The sequence below is a fragment of the Rosa chinensis genome, chromosome 7 (genome assembly GCF_002994745.2).
Source record: "Rosa chinensis cultivar Old Blush chromosome 7, RchiOBHm-V2, whole genome shotgun sequence".
Classification (NCBI taxonomy): domain Eukaryota; kingdom Viridiplantae; phylum Streptophyta; class Magnoliopsida; order Rosales; family Rosaceae; genus Rosa; species Rosa chinensis.
This window is the reverse complement of record NC_037094.1, coordinates 54880210-54897678: the sequence shown is the minus strand read 5'-3', so window position 1 is coordinate 54897678 and position 17469 is coordinate 54880210. Positions and strand designations below refer to the sequence as shown.

The 17469-nt window shown below is 40.6% G+C and overlaps 2 protein-coding genes and 1 pseudogene across 2 annotated transcripts; 1 reads left to right on the top strand and 2 right to left on the bottom strand.

Moving 5' to 3' along the window:
* Nucleotides 1-391: 391 nt before the first annotated feature.
* LOC112180934 lies at nt 392-3692 on the bottom strand. The gene is made up of 8 exons (XM_024319506.2): nt 3621-3692; nt 3298-3533; nt 2848-2922; nt 2430-2643; nt 2160-2227; nt 1940-2065; nt 802-1219; nt 392-608 (listed from the first exon to the last, which is right to left on the bottom strand). The coding sequence occupies exons 2-8, from the start codon at nt 3526-3528 to the stop codon at nt 508-510; spliced, it is 1233 nt and encodes a 410-aa protein (XP_024175274.1). The 5' UTR covers nt 3529-3533; nt 3621-3692; the 3' UTR covers nt 392-507.
* A 7494-nt stretch (nt 3693-11186) lies between these two features.
* Nucleotides 11187-14021, top strand: LOC112175825 (F-box/kelch-repeat protein At3g06240). The gene is made up of 2 exons (XM_024313573.2): nt 11187-12679; nt 13801-14021. The coding sequence occupies exon 1, from the start codon at nt 11570-11572 to the stop codon at nt 12665-12667; it is 1098 nt and encodes a 365-aa protein (XP_024169341.1). The 5' UTR covers nt 11187-11569; the 3' UTR covers nt 12668-12679; nt 13801-14021.
* Nucleotides 14022-14270: 249 nt separating this feature from the next.
* On the bottom strand, nt 14271-16953 carry LOC112175824 (annotated as a pseudogene).
* Nucleotides 16954-17469: the final 516 nt, after the last annotated feature.

Genomic DNA, 17469 nt, shown 5'->3' with positions numbered 1-17469 from the left:
GTAAGGACTTCTGGAGGATGGGGGCGTGGTGCTGTATGACAAGTTGGCCCAGATTTGACCTGGATCAAGTCTACCGAATATAGAAAAGCAACGAGGAGCAATGACATCTGGAAGGGAGAAGAACAAGAAGAGATTGAGAATTTGATGCAATACAAACTTGTCAATTCGTCTGCAGAATAATTTGTCATTCTGCGTAACTAGGATTTTATTCTTTATCATGATTTTAAATCGTGACTTATCACACCCTCCCTTCTCCCTTTTGCTTTGTAAGACCTAATTTTTCAATCACATAGGTTTCAAGAAAAAAGAAGCTGCACTTCCATAGAACAGTAGGACTCTTTTAACCAACAGAAATCCCTTGGTAATGGAATATAGGTATGAGAAAGAAGATCATTACATCCTTCTCTACTTACCAAATCCTATTCTTAACATAGTACCTACGAAATCCATTCTTGCAAGAATAATAACAAGCGTAATAAAAGTACCAAATTTAAGTGTGCAAGGTGCTTAGCAAGCGCATATCTTTCCCGGTGTAAGGCAATTGCATGTCTCCGAACTTTCTTTGAATGGAATAATATCTTCAGCTCTAAACTTGTAACGACAGTAACCTAAAACAGTATAGATCAATGGTAATTAAAACATCCAATTATCAGTCATTAATCTGAAACTTAGTTTCACATGATAAAATATGAACAGAACTAAATAAACCAAGACATCCAGTCAACCCCTACAAGCCATGTGAACATTACTGAATCAAATTTGTGATGATAATAATTAAAGTAAAACGCCATAAGACGTTACCTCTAGTATGAGTTTCAATACTCCATTCATTCCTCTCATCAGTCTCTTCTAACCAATGCCCCTTATCATTAAATCCATTAAAAGAAGTTTTTCTCCATTCTGTATCATTACCGTCAAGCGGTTCTAACAAACATCCTTCATCGTCATCTCCACAATAAGTTCCTTTTCTCCCTTCTCCGTTCCTGTTATCAATTAGTATCAACAAACTCCCATTATCATCCACACAACCGAACATATTGATCTTTACCCCAACAATCTGCAATCCTCTCCCAATAATTACACGTGCTTGCCCAAAAACTTCTGCTTGATAAACTTTCAGGACACCAGCATCAACTGCCTCCAATGTCAGATAATAAAAAGGAAAACACTTATGATGCATGCTTGCCCTCAACACCCTCACAAACTCCAGTTGGGCATTCTGAAAGGAAAACCAGACTTCATAAATACAAAATCAAACAATATGCATGCAAAACCATTTGCAAGGAACTCTTATTCTGCAGCAGGACACGATCAATCTAGAAAGTCAAAAGTTAAAGGAAGGGATGCATGCCTACCAGTCAATACATCAAACCCTGATTGATCTATATCAAAAGTTAAATCCATTTAATATTGGATTATTGGGATTGTATCCAATTATCATATTTGACTTGTAAATCCAAATCCATTAGGAATCATATTGGAATCAGGTTGGATTACTATTGAGTTTATTTGTAGTTCAGACAAGACTAGGTCTGATTAGTATTCAGTTCGACTGAGTAAATTCTCTTGTATTTTTCAACATTTTATTTTGAGTATTGAACCTATCTAGAAGATCAATGAATAAAAACAATCAAATAAGTCTCTGTCTTCATTATTTATAACTTGTATATTGGATGAGATCTCATCAGATCCATAGTTCTTCCATTAAGCTAACTGAAAATGGCATAATTGGATTGACCTGCTATATCAACATCCTATTACTTATGTCAAATTCGGACCAAAATTTGATCCATTGACACGTCTTAACATATATACGAAAGCAAAGAAAACCCAAATCCATTTGATTTTACAATACTCATATAGTTTTGAACATAAAGAGCTAAAGTAGGAAGTAGAAATAATGCAGCTTTTATAAATTCAACTTGTTATCAACTCAAACCTTATACATGTTGAACTGTTTCACGGCCGAATAGCCACGTTTATGCATCATTCGAGCACCTTCAGATCCATAAATTGGTTTGACGAGACAGGGTACCATTGTACGAGAACTACAGGAATCAACTCCCTGTTCAAAAGAGAGTGAGAATTGGTTTTATGAATCAAGAAGAAGAAGCAGATGATGGTCCATATAAATGTAATAAGTAGTTAGTTGCAAAAACCTGCTTGTTACATATAGAACAGAGATCTTCTGCCCTGATTTTATCGCCCTTGTAAACAAAAAAGTTCTCTGTTTCAAGTAAGCAAGCTAATCAGCATCAATCAATATTATTCTTACATTATTGCTTTGTGAATTACACTTAGATACATAGTTGTACATAACATACCAACATGTTCACTGCCTCTGCCCTCACCCCCGCATACACAAACAATTACTGAATTATAATCTTAATGACATTAATTGATTGAAGTGAAATGCCAGACATAGTTACCCAGGTGGTCATATAGTGTTAAAGGACACCCATCATCGACAGCAAGGCAAAACCACTCCAAAAACATGCCGTCACTGAAATTTACCGAAACGTTTGCCTGGTACACTATAACAATACCAGCCTCAACTGCCTCCAATGTTAAAAGATAAAGGTAACTTGAATGCAATGGCTGTCTTTGTACCTTCACAGTTCGAAGAAACTGCTGTTGGGCATTCTACAACCAGATGCCAAAACGTCAGACTTGAAATAGCTAAAAAGGCATTTGCAAAACCATTACTTAATAAGAAACTCTTTTGAGGGAACAATAAAACGTTATAGGAGCATATTGAACATGTTGACTGCAATAGAACGGTATCAATAAAGAAATGGATGGGGAATGCACAAGTTTAAGGGGGCAGCTGATGTTGGTAATCCATACCTTTCGCTTGTTGAACTCTTCCATGGCAAATCGGGCAGGCTCGAGTCCTCCCAAATCCAAATACTTATCAAGTCTCTGTTCCAAGAAAGCAAGAAAAGGCTATTGAACTTATCCTCTTTCAATTGTTTGGTACTTTCGTTTATCCTCTTTTCAAAAATGAAACTTTATGGACATATATGAGGATAAATAACACAGGAGGTTAATTGCTTAAGCTATTGCAATCTCTAGATATCGATATTTAATTTGGAAGAAGAATAAGAAAATACAATCATTTCAATCAACCCCTTTTGCACATACTCAGTTCAAATTCATATCACCTGTGTTGCATCTAGTGGTTTCAATGCAGTGAACTTTTTTACTCCTTCTAAACAAATCAGACTTCCACAAATCTGGAGTTTTGGAATCATTCCATCCACTGGCCCATATATCATTTAAACTAGGCATGCATACCTCTTTGTTAAGGTCGAAATCTTCATTGCTGTCACGGCCTCTATACTCAAAGGGATGACGAAAGAAATAACCACTACGAAACTTTAGAAACCAGTCCTGGTTTTTGTTGGTGTCCCTGGCAGCTACCTTCCCCCCAGCCATGCCCATAACCATCCTACCAATCGTACTATTATTCTTGTGAATGCATTTAGGCCCCACTTTTCCGAACATAGAACGAACAGACGAGGCCATGCCTCCTGAAGCCAAAACGAAATTCAATTCTAACGCGTTCAAATAATATCAAAAGAAGCAAAAAGGGGTTTCTTCTGACCTTCTCTTCTTACCTTTCAACGCGCGAGATCAGCAAAAGGTATTAAGTGAACTGAATGATTAGAAAAAAAATTGCCCACAAAAGGATGAGAAAGAAAAAAAAAAAAGCACAGTTGCACAGTGAATCAGAAACGAGGGGGTGGGGGGAGGGGTCTCTGAAACTAGCTCTAGCTGTCTAGACCCTTTTGATAAATGTTCACCAAAAAAAAAAAATCATTAACCGGGCTAGTCATCCTCCCTATCCGTATCAGCTTAGTTGTGGTTTATGTTTTCCTCTTTCGTGACGGGTGCAATACCTTCTGATCTATTGCCTGAACATGGTTATTGGGCAATTGACTCCTAATGCCTTTAGGATCTTGACCGGAGTAATACCTCATGTATAAGCTTTCCTACTTAAAGAAGTATGGTGGGTGTGTTTCTTTGAGGCCTCAAAAGTATGGGTCCATTATTGAGGATCTCGTCACCAATATCAGCCCTTTGTGGGTGAAGAAGCCTTGTTTTGCAGGCGGATATTGGCAGCAACCTAACCAGGGATTTGTGGCGCCCTCTCGGTTTCAACCCATTAGTGACTATTATGATTGGAGTTTTTGCTTTGGAGAATTTTACTGTCGAGCGTAATAACTCTATGTTTGATATATAAGGGAGCAGCCTTATGCCCTTAGTGAACTTGAGAGGAAGAGCATCCTTAGGGTGACGTGCAAGTTTCCTGCTGGCACGAGGGGGGTCTATAGGTTGTGTCGATTACCGGTGTATGCTTGATGGTAGTTGACGAGGGTTCCTGGTGAAGACTAATTGTTTCTTTAGCTCCTAGTGTTGTTCTGATAATTGACGTATTTCTTTGTCTTATAGAGAACATGGCTGCCGAGGGTAGCAGTACGAGTGCGGCGCCATACGCAAAGGTTCCTCCTCGTGGTTGGCCTCCACCCCTCCAATCACCGACACCAGCAAAACAAAAATAGAAATAATATAAAAACCAAGCATCCTAAGGTCATTTTCTGAAAGATTTATGGTCGAGCCACCATGACCACCTTGTTGGATGGACTTAATCATAGGAAAATTAGCAGATGCAGGAGAGCCTGAAGACAAAATCGAGGCCAGGTGCCTAAGGAGGCGAGCATGCCTATACATGCTATAGCAAGGCAAACTGTACCGCCGAGGATAATTTTCCCTTACTCAAGTGCTTTATACCATAGGACGGACAACACGTCCTACAAATGTTACACGGGGGAGTATGTGGAAACCATGCGGGAGCCAGGTCCCTCGCATACAAGGTCATGCGTACAGGGTACTTGTGGCCCACAATGGGGAATGAGACACTGAGACTGTGTCCCACTCATGCACATAGTGCCAGCAGTTTGCCACTTTTCCAAGGACACTGTCGGTACCACTCTCCATCATCTTCTCGCCATGGCTATTTGACTAATGGGGCCTGGACTTTATTAGGAAATCCAGGGATAATTCAAATTCGCCATCGTGTGTGTGGACTACAACACAAAATGGGTAGAGGCTGAGGCCATGGCTACCATCACAACGGCCCCAAGGTCATTAACTTCCTCTAACGAAACATCTACTGCCAATTTAGCATCCGAAGACAATAATCACTGACAATGGTTCATAGTTCGATAATGACCAACTTCAGTAGTTTGTGGGCCAACACGGCACTAAGATCCTGTACTATCATTGACACATCCACAAACCAATGGCCAGGTTGAAGCCGTGAACAAAATCATTAAGCAAATCCTGAAAAAGCGCCTCAAGAACGCCATAGGTTTGTAGGCGGCAAAATTACTAGAGGTTTTGTGTGCAATTATGACCACACCCACAAAAGCAAACTGGGAGTTGCCTTTCTGTATGGCTTTCGGTATCGAAGGTGTGATCCCTGTGGAAATTGAGATGTCAAGTGACTGCGTTGCATGTTTTGATGCCATCACAAACAGCAAAGGACTGAAACTGAACAATGATTTGCTCGAAGAACGACAAGAGCGGGCCCATCTTCGCAATATCAACAATAAACAATGTGTCACCCAATGCTACGACTCTAAGGTCACGGCCAGGCTACTAAACTGGGGGACCGGGAAATGAAGGAAGCCATCCCTCCATCAACAAGCTTGAAATCCATATGGGAAGGAACCTATGAACTCGTTGAGGCACCAAGACTAGCAACTCTCTATCTCTGAGGTCCCGATGGATACCATGATCATGCATGGAACGCCTAGCACGTCCGATACTTCCCTAAGTAGAGCTTGACATGCAGCATCAAAAGCACACCCTCGACTACTTGATTTCATTTATGTATTTTCACTCATTTTTCTATGCTCACGTTGCACCCATATCATCATCACAACCACAGCTAGCTAGCCCACGACAATGGCTTCAAATTTTGTATGATGACTTCCTATGCTTGTAATGTCGTTACTTTTCGCAATTAGTAATACAATGGTTTGCACCTAATACTAGTATCTCAAACTTATAATTTACTCACGAGAAAGCCGAGGCAACTACATAAACACTCCCTGGCACAACAGTACAATTTACTCATAAGCCAACCGAGGCAAGTACGTAAACATTCCCCGACACAAGCACAATGTGCCTGAGCCATCGGGTAGTGTAAAAGCACTTTCCCGGACCGGCACCATCCTGCCCTCTTTACCAAGCCAAGGGTATACCCCTAAACAAAATTTCATACATCAACATACAAGGCTTATATAAACAAGCTAATATAAACGAAGAAACTACCCAAGTAGGCAACACACCAACACAAATAGAAATGCGATAATTATCATAATCAGCACTAGCAGGCAAAAGACAAAATAAGACCTACCGACCAGTGTACCGCCTAACCGCGTCACATACATTACATAAACACACAATAGAGATAAATAAAATTACAATCCTTAAAAGTCTACGCATGCTCTCTACCGCCACAAGATCCTTTCTCCTCACTAGAAGTCTTGCTCACAGGCGCCTTCCTCTTGTCACGCTTTGCTGCTGCTGTTCTTTACGCCCTCGCGGCGACGTGCTCGATGAAGGAGTCATGCTCTCATGGGAGTAGATTGGCGGGTCCCCTGCGATAAAACATGAGGAACCCTTGACCCGCTATAAGCTTGTCCTCCAGCCAACCTTCGAGGGTGACACCTCTTGACGGCAGTGATTGAAGCCCACCACCCTTAGGAGTCTGCCCATGAGGAAATGCAGCTGGCGCTGCGGACTGTAATATACCCATTGGCTAAGGAAGACCACTCTTACCCAAGGCATCACCCCTCAGCAGAGTAAAGGCACTCAGCTGAGTAATTTGCTAGGGAATATCATTAACCAATCCCTGTAGCTCCTAAATTTGTCCCTTAGGGGAGGCAACTTCTCCATTTCAGCCGCCCTCTCATCCACAACAGCATGCAGCTTGCCCACTTCATCCTCATTCTCCAGGAGCAAGTCCTCTAGGGAGCGGAGATGCCCAATCTCTAAGTCTCTCTCTCCCCCAGCAGCCTGTCCCTTTCATGGACAGTTGCCTCCAAGCTGGCAACCTTCTGCTCCATACCTTCAAAACGAACTCGGAGGGCCCTCGCACTGCTGGCGGCATCTTCCACATCCCTCACTTTCTGCTCTCCCGCAATGCCCTCTCTGTCCTCAAATCACCTTCAGCCTTATCGATGCGTGCCTGCATATGACGCCTCAACGCGTCACAGTGCTAACACTATTCGCACAAACTGCATACAACAAATACCAACCATAAAAAGAGGGAAAGAAATAAATTAACAAAAGGAAACAACAACAGTAGCAACAAGACACTCACCCTTATCATCCCCTCCTGCACATTTTGCTTGTCCACCACAACATCCCCAGTATTCACAAAGAGACCGTCATGGGAGGCGTGATGCAAATCATGCACCATCTAATGCACAATAGGGTCCACAACGATAACCGACTGGAAAGCCTCAATTACTATCGTGTGGGCCTCATCGTTCTGAGTCAATGAGCCCAATGACCCCTTGATAACAACCCACCTATCCTAGTCCTCTGAGGTCCACAGTGATGCCCATCGGACGCACTCCCGAAACTGTGAGACCTCTTCCGCACCAACATATCAACTTCCTCCTCATCACCACCAACATGAGCTGCCTTATTAGGTACCAGCTTCGTGGGTTCCGGCATAGAGGTCCTTGGCTCCTGTTCATTCTTCAATTACACAGGCATTGTACCACGAAGTTTATCTGATGGTGTCTCCGACACCATAGAATCCTCTAGGACCACAACACCTCGATTCAACTCCTCCAAATCAATATTCGCCTCCCGGGCCCCGCGGCCCTGTTGCCACAATCCCTTAATGATATCTTCATCGGACATCTCATCAAAGGGATTGGGATCTGATACGCTAAAAGCAAGCGCGCAATTTAACCCTGAAAATATCGTTAGTAGTATAAGTAAGTAGGGATCGTTCTATTCCGGGGATTGAGGGTACACCTGTCAATGTAGGATAAACAAACAATTAAAATTAAAACAAAGTATAATATTCACAAAGACATTCACAAGTATAAACATTATTTACGAAAAGGGGGGAGATTTTGTTTTTGGGTTTTCGAAAATAAATTAAGTAAAGAAAACAAATAAAATGCAAAAACATAAATACAAATGGAATGAGAGAACAAAGATCAAAACCGAAACATATGATTAAAATTGACTCAAACCCTAATATTGTTCATCTAAGTCATGAGAAAGGAGTCGATCATGTGAAACGTTCGAAAGCAAACAATTTCCCATATTTTACTTTTCAATGCTAATTAACCTAAGCGAAAGCACCTAGATTAATCCTATCAAACATGCAATCAAACCCTAGAAAGCTAGTCAATCATGTCATGTTTAACGCATTACACATAGAGAAAGGCTATCAACTCAAGTGTACAACTTAGTATGGAAAAGTCCACCTAATTGCAATCCTCGTTAATTAAATTCGATCTTTGTACAAAACCTTTACTACTTTGATTCAAGTTTACACAAAACGAAAAGTCGATTTCATGTTCTTAAACCTAGCACCAATTATATCGAAACCCTAAGTGTTTGCAACCACATAAGATTAAAATACAAAAGTTATCTATAACGCAAATTTAATTAAACAAACCCACATAAGCAACTCTCGAAGAACAATAATATGAATCTGAAAATCCTCAATTAATCATAAAAATTCCAGAAATTAATATTTGTTCAAACACATATGTCAACTAGTTCATAACCAACAAAATTCAAAGCAAAGGTTACAAAGGAGAATCGGATTACACCGTGAGATGGAGATGGTGATGAACGATTGATGTGGTGGTCTCTTGAATCTCGAAAGCAAGCTTCAAGGTTGGAGATGGATGATGGATGCTCACGGCTATGCTTCTTCTCCCTTGGCCTTGCTTGAACTCGTGGAGATGACTAGAGGATGGAGAAACTCACGGCTATGCTAAGAAGATTTTCTGATTTTTTTTCTAAAGTGTAAATTGTATGGGGAGAGCAACACTTCTCAACGTCAAAGAGGTGGGTATATATAGGAGCACGGCTAGGGTTCACAAAGCAATCAGAAATTTCCACATAGCTTCCACCAATAGGAATTCGCCAAGTAAGCTTTGTGATGTGGTCCAACCAATCATAGAATGCCAAGTAAGCCTTGTGATGTGTTCCAACCAATCATAATTCTCTAAAATACCTCCCTAATATTTAATTGCCGAATTTCCTTGAAATTATTCTGATTTTCTTCATGAATTTCGGCCAACATTCCTTTAGGGAATTTAGGGATGAATCTGGACGCCTTTTGAGCTTTTCCTTGGTGCACACATATTTTCCTTCCATAAATATCTCCCTTGAATCTCTCTTTGCGTCATCTCCTTGATTATTTCTGATTTTCATGTTGGCAATCACACCAATTTACTCCTCCAACAATATTTCTTTCCATAAAAATCTCCTAAGAAAATCTCCTTTGATTTATTCCACGTGAAATTCTCAATCAATCACCTTAATTCCCACGTTGTCACCTTGTTTTTCCTTAAGTATTACACGGAAAATTTAATCCCCAAGGAAAATATATTTTCCTTTTTAAAAAAAAACTCTTCCTTGATTCTCTCCTTGCCATGTCATCTTCATGAAGCTTCTCGTTCCATTTATGAACTCAATTCAGCTTATTTATTCCAAAAACCTGAAAATAGAAGCTTTCTAAAATAAGAAATGGAAACTTTCTTAAACTAAAATGGAAACTTTCTAAAAATGGAAAATAGAAACTACAAAACGGAAACTTTCTACAATTAGAAACTTTCCCATTCGAAGAATGGAAACTTTTCTAAACAGAGTTTTATTAAGGAAATAACGCAGAAAATATAGGGAAATAACAGTTAAAACGTCGCATTAAAATGCTCCTATCAGGATCCTTCCTCCCAATATTCTCTAACGACATAGACTCTGCAAAGACAAAGGCATTTAACACAAACAAAACGAAAGAAACTTGTGATAAGGGCACATCAAGACACTTACGTGGAATGACCCCCAGCTTCCACTGCGCATACAAAGATGATATGCACTACACTCGTAATCACCCTAAAAAGATTTCAAAACCCACCATATCCTCTTAGTCTTCAACTCAGACAGGTGGAACAACTACTTTACTACAAAGCCACAATTGATGTTAATTTCTAGGATTCAGCGGTAGCTAAACCTTGTTTAACGCTGGTCCACAATGTGGGCCGCTACTTGTAAAGATATTATTGCTTCCACTACCTGTCAAGTAAAATACACAAGGCATCAGAGGGAGACCGCGGTGGGCGGTCTTCTCTACTCCAATGCCTAAGTTAGTCAATGTATTTATGTTGACAAAATAACGTTAGGTAAGTAGTAAATGCATAATTAATGAAGAGAGAGAAGTGTACCTTTTATAGGTGAAGGAGAGATTGATCTCTTCCTTGTTTTCGACGTGGGACTGATATGCTTTAGTTCCTAGCTTCTGATGATTTAGCAAGGTGACCTTGGCGAGGCACATGATGGCATGTCAGTTGTGGTCTCGGGCTGAGCCAGTGCTCAGATGATAGCCTGCTTGGTGGTGTTTCTGTAGGTCACACCCTTGCTGTTTGTTGGTACCACTAGTGCTGGTACGAGCGTGGCTCATTATAGCTAATTATGGTTAGGCAAATGCTTATGTAAGTGTAAGTCCCCCAAGTCCCCAGGCAAGGAGGGCAATCTTGGTTGGAGAGTTTCCTAGCAGTTCTGAAGCGTTGCTTCTGCTAGTCTTGCCTAGCATAATTAGCATCAGTGTATTGTCAACCATGGATTTGTTTTGAGCAAACGCTTTGAACCCTTCAAATGGGCCCCTGCTAGGCCCCCCAGGGAGTCCCCACTCCTAGGTTGAGATAGGCATCTGCTTGGCCTGATGTTTGTTTGGTGAGGGGAGCTGTATTGAGCGGTGGGTGTTAGGTAGCGAGCCTAATTTTTAACACCCTAGAGTCGGAGGTCAACCGCTTGATCAAGGTTGTGGATGACTTTGATGGCCTATTCCTTTACTCTTTCCCAGAGGAGCAAAGCTTAACTACAACATCGAGGCGTTGCCCCGAGAGGTGTCGCTGGTGTAAGCTGTTCCGCAATCTATGTAGTCCACTTTTTGTATCCTGTAGAGCGACTTCACCAAGTGTTCCTAACCGTTGTTAGTTAAATAAAAGAACAACAAAAAATTGGCCTCATTTGGCTTATTTATCTATTTCCTGCTCTGAAAATCAACTAAACCGCAGCTCTCTTCTGTCCCATTACTTGCATCTTTTTCCACTTGACAGAAACCAACCGTAGCCACCAACTGTTGTTGCTGTCTCGAAGGCCATGGCGGACCAACTGACGAAGGTCTGCCGTAGCTTACCGTCGGAGATCATACGCGAGATTCTTTCGCGATTGCCGGTCAAGTCTTTATGCCGCTTCAGGTGTGTATCAAAGTCTTGGCTTACGCTAATCATGTAAGATGCATTTCAACAAAGCCATTGAGAATGAGGATCTGTTTTACCAAAGAAGAGAACTGTTATTCACTGATGAAAAAGGTGATTCACTTTACTCTTTCGACCTCGATGAGTTTCTTAATCATTATCATGATCATCCATTTCTGAATGGTCTTGGTAACTGTAACAATGTTAATGTTGGTGTCATTGGTGATGATTATGATGGTGATCTAGTTGTCACTAGACTCAAACTGCCCAGTTGTGTTGGGGTCGCTACATATCCCAGTGAGACCTTGGTGTCTTTCTGCTGTGGCCTAGTGTTATTTAGGTTGGGTTCCGAGTTATATGTGGCTAACCCAGCAATAAGGAAATATAAGAAACTGCCAGCTCCAACTGCAGAGTTGGGTCTTGGACCCTTCATCTGTTACCAATTTGGGTTCGGTTTTGATCACACAACTGATGATTTCAAGGTGATTAAATCGACGTCCTGGTATAATGGAGTGGATTTTATTGTCTATGCATTCAAAACTGGTTCTTGGCGACAAATTCAAAGGCGATTGCCCTACATAAATTTTAGTCCTCGTACTGGGATAATGCTTAATGGAAGACTTCATTGTATGATGTGGAGCCTGAAAGGTTACTCATGGGTGATTGTATCTCTCTCTTTAGCAGAAGAGGAGGTTCAGGAAATTCCACTGCCGCTTGATTTAGATGTGGGAAGCTTGGATGACATGGAATTGGGACTGTTCTTCAAAGACAGCCTCTGTATAATTTATCCAGTTAGCACTGAAAGGGTAGGTGAAGATAGAGCAACAAGTAAAAATGATTTTTGGGTTATGAAGGAATATGGGGAGGCAGAGTCTTGGACTAAAAGAGAATTCTTCTCTGACTATGAACCTTCTTTATTGCCTTCCCGTTACTGGAAGGAAAATCATGTTCTCTTCCGGTCCGGTACCAGTGCTGCGTTGGGAATGTACAATTTCAATGATTTTAGCTGTCAAGGTCTATCCATTCCTGGATATCCTAAAGTTAGGGGGGCTGGTTTCTACTTGGAGAGCCTTGTTTCACTGGATGATCATCGCGATTTTAATGAGCATATCCAGCATGAGAGGAATCTTAGCTGAATACTGGATGAGGTAAAGATGATGAACTCACGCTCTGTCTCTCGTTTGCTTTAAAATGGTTTTTTGTTGTTTCGGAATTTGTTTCAATAACTATTTGCTTTCCTAAATCTATTTTCTTTTAGCCTTTGCTTTTCTACTGTTACAATCTTGCTAGTTGCTCGATAGCGTAACTTCTTTCCTGGATGCAAAAGTCATAAATCTTATTTATGATGGGAATCTAAAGCTAATTGGTTGTCTATGATGCGAAAATAAGCAGTAGCATTTGCCAGGCTTTTTCCCATAACTCCATAAGCAGTAGAGCTTATGGAATTTGAGATGTAGGAAAAGCACCAGAATAATCATGAGAACTATTGCTGAATTATACTTGAGAGTCATGAAAAGCAATCTTATGAAGTTTCTTATAGACTCCCTTAAACTGTTGGCCTCAATGGTGCTATATGTATCAATATGTAATATATCTCAGTGGTCAATGTGTTGTCAAGAGGATTTTGGTCAGTGCAAATGTAGAATCTATGGAGGCTATGACATATATAGAAGGTAGGCCTTGTGACTTTTTATGTGGTGTTTCTTTAGAGTTACAATAATTACAGGTTATGTTTCAAATAGTTTCCCTGTTATGTGATAATTATAATTTTCACCAATATTAACAAACATTTGTTAGGTGTCTTAAACAAGTGAGCCATTCTGATAGTACTACAGTAGATATTTGACATTGAAGGGGCATCGAGCATCTGGGTAGAAGATTTGTTGTTCCAAGACTCAGCGTAGTCTCTCTATAGTGGTGGTAGTGTTGATTTTACGGTAAAGCAATTCTAGAACCAAGAAAGTTATCCATGAATTTATGTTGAAAAAGAATTTTTGAGACTCTTTTGCTCTTGGTGCCTAGCATACTTTGACATGCGACTCATTTTCAATCTTTTTGGTTGTCAATATAAGATGATGAATCTAGTGGTAGTGATTCCTTAAAATTCATTTTGGTGTCATCAGTTTTACATTTCTAAGTTCAGTTGTGATAGTCTGTTTGGATGAAGGATGCTTGGAACATGTGAGTTCATTATGAGCACTTGTTGTTGCTTTTCTATTTGGCATGAGATTTTGTTTCATGAACTTTGACATAATTATTATGCTTCCAGATACACTCTTGTTGTCTTCCAGATGCTGACTTTTGTGGTGCACGATCGTAGATTATGGTTGGTTTCTCTTCCAGGAATGTTTCAGTTGCTGTAGAAGAATAATGAACATGAAATTGAGAGATTTGAATGAATCTTATCTCATGTCTCATTAATTGCGGGGGCGAATTCAGATGTACTCTAATACACAGAATGGGATAGCTGTGTTCAATCTGATTCCCCTTGGAAGTATGTAACTGTAACTTATATTCTCTAAGACCAAGTAATGCAGGACCTATCATGAGCTTTTAGTTTCTGGTTATAAAGAAAAAGTTCATTACAAAGTTTTCTACAAACTTCTTTGTAGATTAACCCAACTGGATGAGCTTAATAGGTCTCGCGAATGATGATTGTTGCGGCTAGAATTGGTTATCGATACTTGGATTTCTTGAGTCGAGCATTGTATTCGGGACCAAATAATATACCGAAATTTAGTAGCAAAACGATAATAGACCGTCTAACTGATGGTCTTAATGAAAGGCGTTACAGATACGTTGCAACAACACTAATGTTCAATGGAGGTTCTTAAAGAACGAATACGTAGAACCCTTCTCCCTATTACTCTCTACGCCAAACTGGACAATGCTGAGTAAACTCACCATAAAAAGTTGGTCGAGTTTCCGCTTTCCAGAGTTGGTCGTTCAAACTGAATTGCTTCAATCTTAGATGTACTGTGGAAGTAACTTGGCCAGCAGCGAATAGAAAATACAAATTCCCAGAAATCGCTCTCTGATGCACTAAAATTCTTGCACTTCACACAGCTTTTGCTGACCAGCTTTCTGGTTTCCTGAAGCTCTAACAGGAACTGGCAGGTATGGTGGGTATCATACGCTCATACATCATTCCGGCTATCGAGTCATCATGATTAGCAAGCACACAGCTTCGCTCAAGCAGGAAGTCCTCACATAGATTTTCCACCAGTTGTCAACTATTGGATCACAGAATTCAACTTTAAATGTTACAGACCCAGCAAATTGTACCTGGGAGGCTGGCTGTACAGTTGCTCCAGATATTCGGCTAGCTTTCCCTGATAAACAATTCTTTAAAGCTTTGATATGAGTGTAAGATTCAGGATCAGCAATTTCTATGTGAAGTTTGCCAACAGTGTTCAGGCTACATCTTGGTGGCTACTCAAAGGAAGTGGCTTAGGATTTATGTGAAAATAACTCCCTACCACATCCCAAATCCGCATTAAAAACCTTCTTCAACTTGTGTTCTTTGAAGAAGCTACCCTTCCACATCCCAGAATCAGCACTACTGGTGAGCAAAATAGCAAACAAGTTTCATTCCTTCAAATCCATTTCATTGCAAGGCAAGAAATCAGCCCTTTCTGTATTTCCCTGCTCAAAGTGGTTCGCAATCGATGTCTCATATGTAGATAAACTTGGGGCTATTGATCGATCTTTCATGATTCTGAAATACTTTTCTGCTTCCTCCAATTTCCCGCATTGGCAAAAGCTCTTTATCAAGGATGTAAAAACCAATAATCCAGGAGAAAGTGACCTGGACTCCATCTCATAATATAGCTTCAGAACTTCATCATTCTCCCCCTTTCTCGCATATCCATCAATCAGAAGAGAGTACGTAATGTCATTCGGTAAGAACCCTTTATCTAACAGCATAGTTAACATCGCATTGGCTTCATCCGCATCCCCAATTTCACAAAGCTTTCCAACCATCTCATTGAAAGCCCCAAGACTAGGAATGAACCTGCTCTCCATCATCTGCTTCAAGTAACTCACACTTTCTTCCACTCTACCAGCTCTAGCACATCCCTCAATAAGAAAATTATAGCTCTCATCATATGGCTTCAAATCCACATTTCCCATCTCATACATCATGGATTGTGCTTCATCAATTCTTCCCGCTCTACAATGAGCCTCAATGAACAAGGTATAGACAAAAGAGTTTGCTCGAAAACCTCTCTTAAGCATTTCTTCATACACCTCCTGTGCAGAGCTTAAATTTCCTAGTTTAACTTTAGCATGAACAATCAATGAGTAAGCAATCGTATCAAGAACCATATTCTTTTGCAACATTCTCTTCAGTAACACCACACCTTCTTCAACTCTACCCTCCTCCAAAATCCTAAACACCAAACTGGCATTCACAATCACAGAAGGAGAACATTTCTTCCCATGAATCCTCTCCAACATGTCGGCATATTTCCGCAACTCCCCTTCCTTGCACAAAGCATCAATCAAGATCCTCACCGTCTCATCATTCGGATAACTTCTTTTTTCCACCATATGCTCATAAATCTTCCAAACCAGACCATTTCGGTCCATTCTTTGCACGACTCGAAGCAAACTATTGTAACTTACAAGACTTAGAGGCAACCCACGTTCCCTCAAATAGCAACAAACATCAAAACCAGTCTCAAACATTCTCATTTTAGCGTAAGTCTGTACAAGCAAATCAAACACAAAAGGGTTCGAAGCAGTAACCTCGTAACTACTAAGTAACGAATCCACAACCGAAAATTTCAACTCATTTCCAACATTCTTCTTCAAAACCGATTCGATCAAAGCTCTAGCATCCATGACCATCTTGGCTCTGACCAAAATATGAATGGCTATGGAGTAGGACCAGACCCCATGATCAAACCCTTTCCTGTTTGATGCCCAGTGGAAGAAACCCAGAGCACGTTTTGCATCAACTGGTTCCTTCAGTTCTAACAACACACTCTCAACAAGCTTTCCATCTAATTTGAGAGAATCAAATCTTGATGTCAGAGCATCCCAGTTTCCAACCGGTTCTGAAAGAATCACAGATGGCTCTGACAACATTGTTTGGTGCTGAGTGTGTGTGGATCAGTTGAGTTCTCTGATTGATGGGTTTCAAGGAAATTAAAGATTGTGTAAATCGACGCAGGAAAAAACCCATCAACTATAGATGAAGTAAGAAAAACAAGGAAGAGAGAAAGTAGCTGTTCAAGTCGGAGATTGTGAAGTTATCTGACCTTCCGAGTTGAGATTGGGAGCACGGAAGGGTTATCACCTATGAGAGCAGAGGGTTGAAGTCGACTCGTTAAGAAGAGAACGTGCCACAAGGAGTCAAGGACGAAGGGGTGATGCATGTCAAAACTAAAGTATACAGTCTCGTTCCCTGGTCAGCTGTGAAGGGGTGATGCATGTCAAAAGATTCAAAACTAAAGTATACAGAGTCCCCTTCCCCTGGTCAGCTGCGAAGGGGTGATGCATGTCAAAACTAAAGTATACAGAGTCCCGTTTCCCTCGTCAGCAGCTGACCAGGGATTATTTGATCACTTACCGTCTGATTGAAATCGGACGGTTGACAGATCTCATCCCAGATTTGATCACTTATCTGTCAACCATCTGATTGAAATCGGACGGTAAGTGACCAAATAATCCTTGGTCAGCTGCTGACCAGGGGAACGGGGCTGAAAGTATACAATTGCATACATATACACATAAAATGATGAAATATTACAGAATACAAACAAATATAGAACCTTGAATAAAGTAGACATGATAAAACTTGTAATCTAACAGCTAAATTAATTATCAATCCTCAGTTGGAACGACCTCGTACTTACACACTATACTAACGATGATCCGTGCACTTACGAGTTTTAATTAAAATTTCACAACAGAAATAGGAATAGCTTTG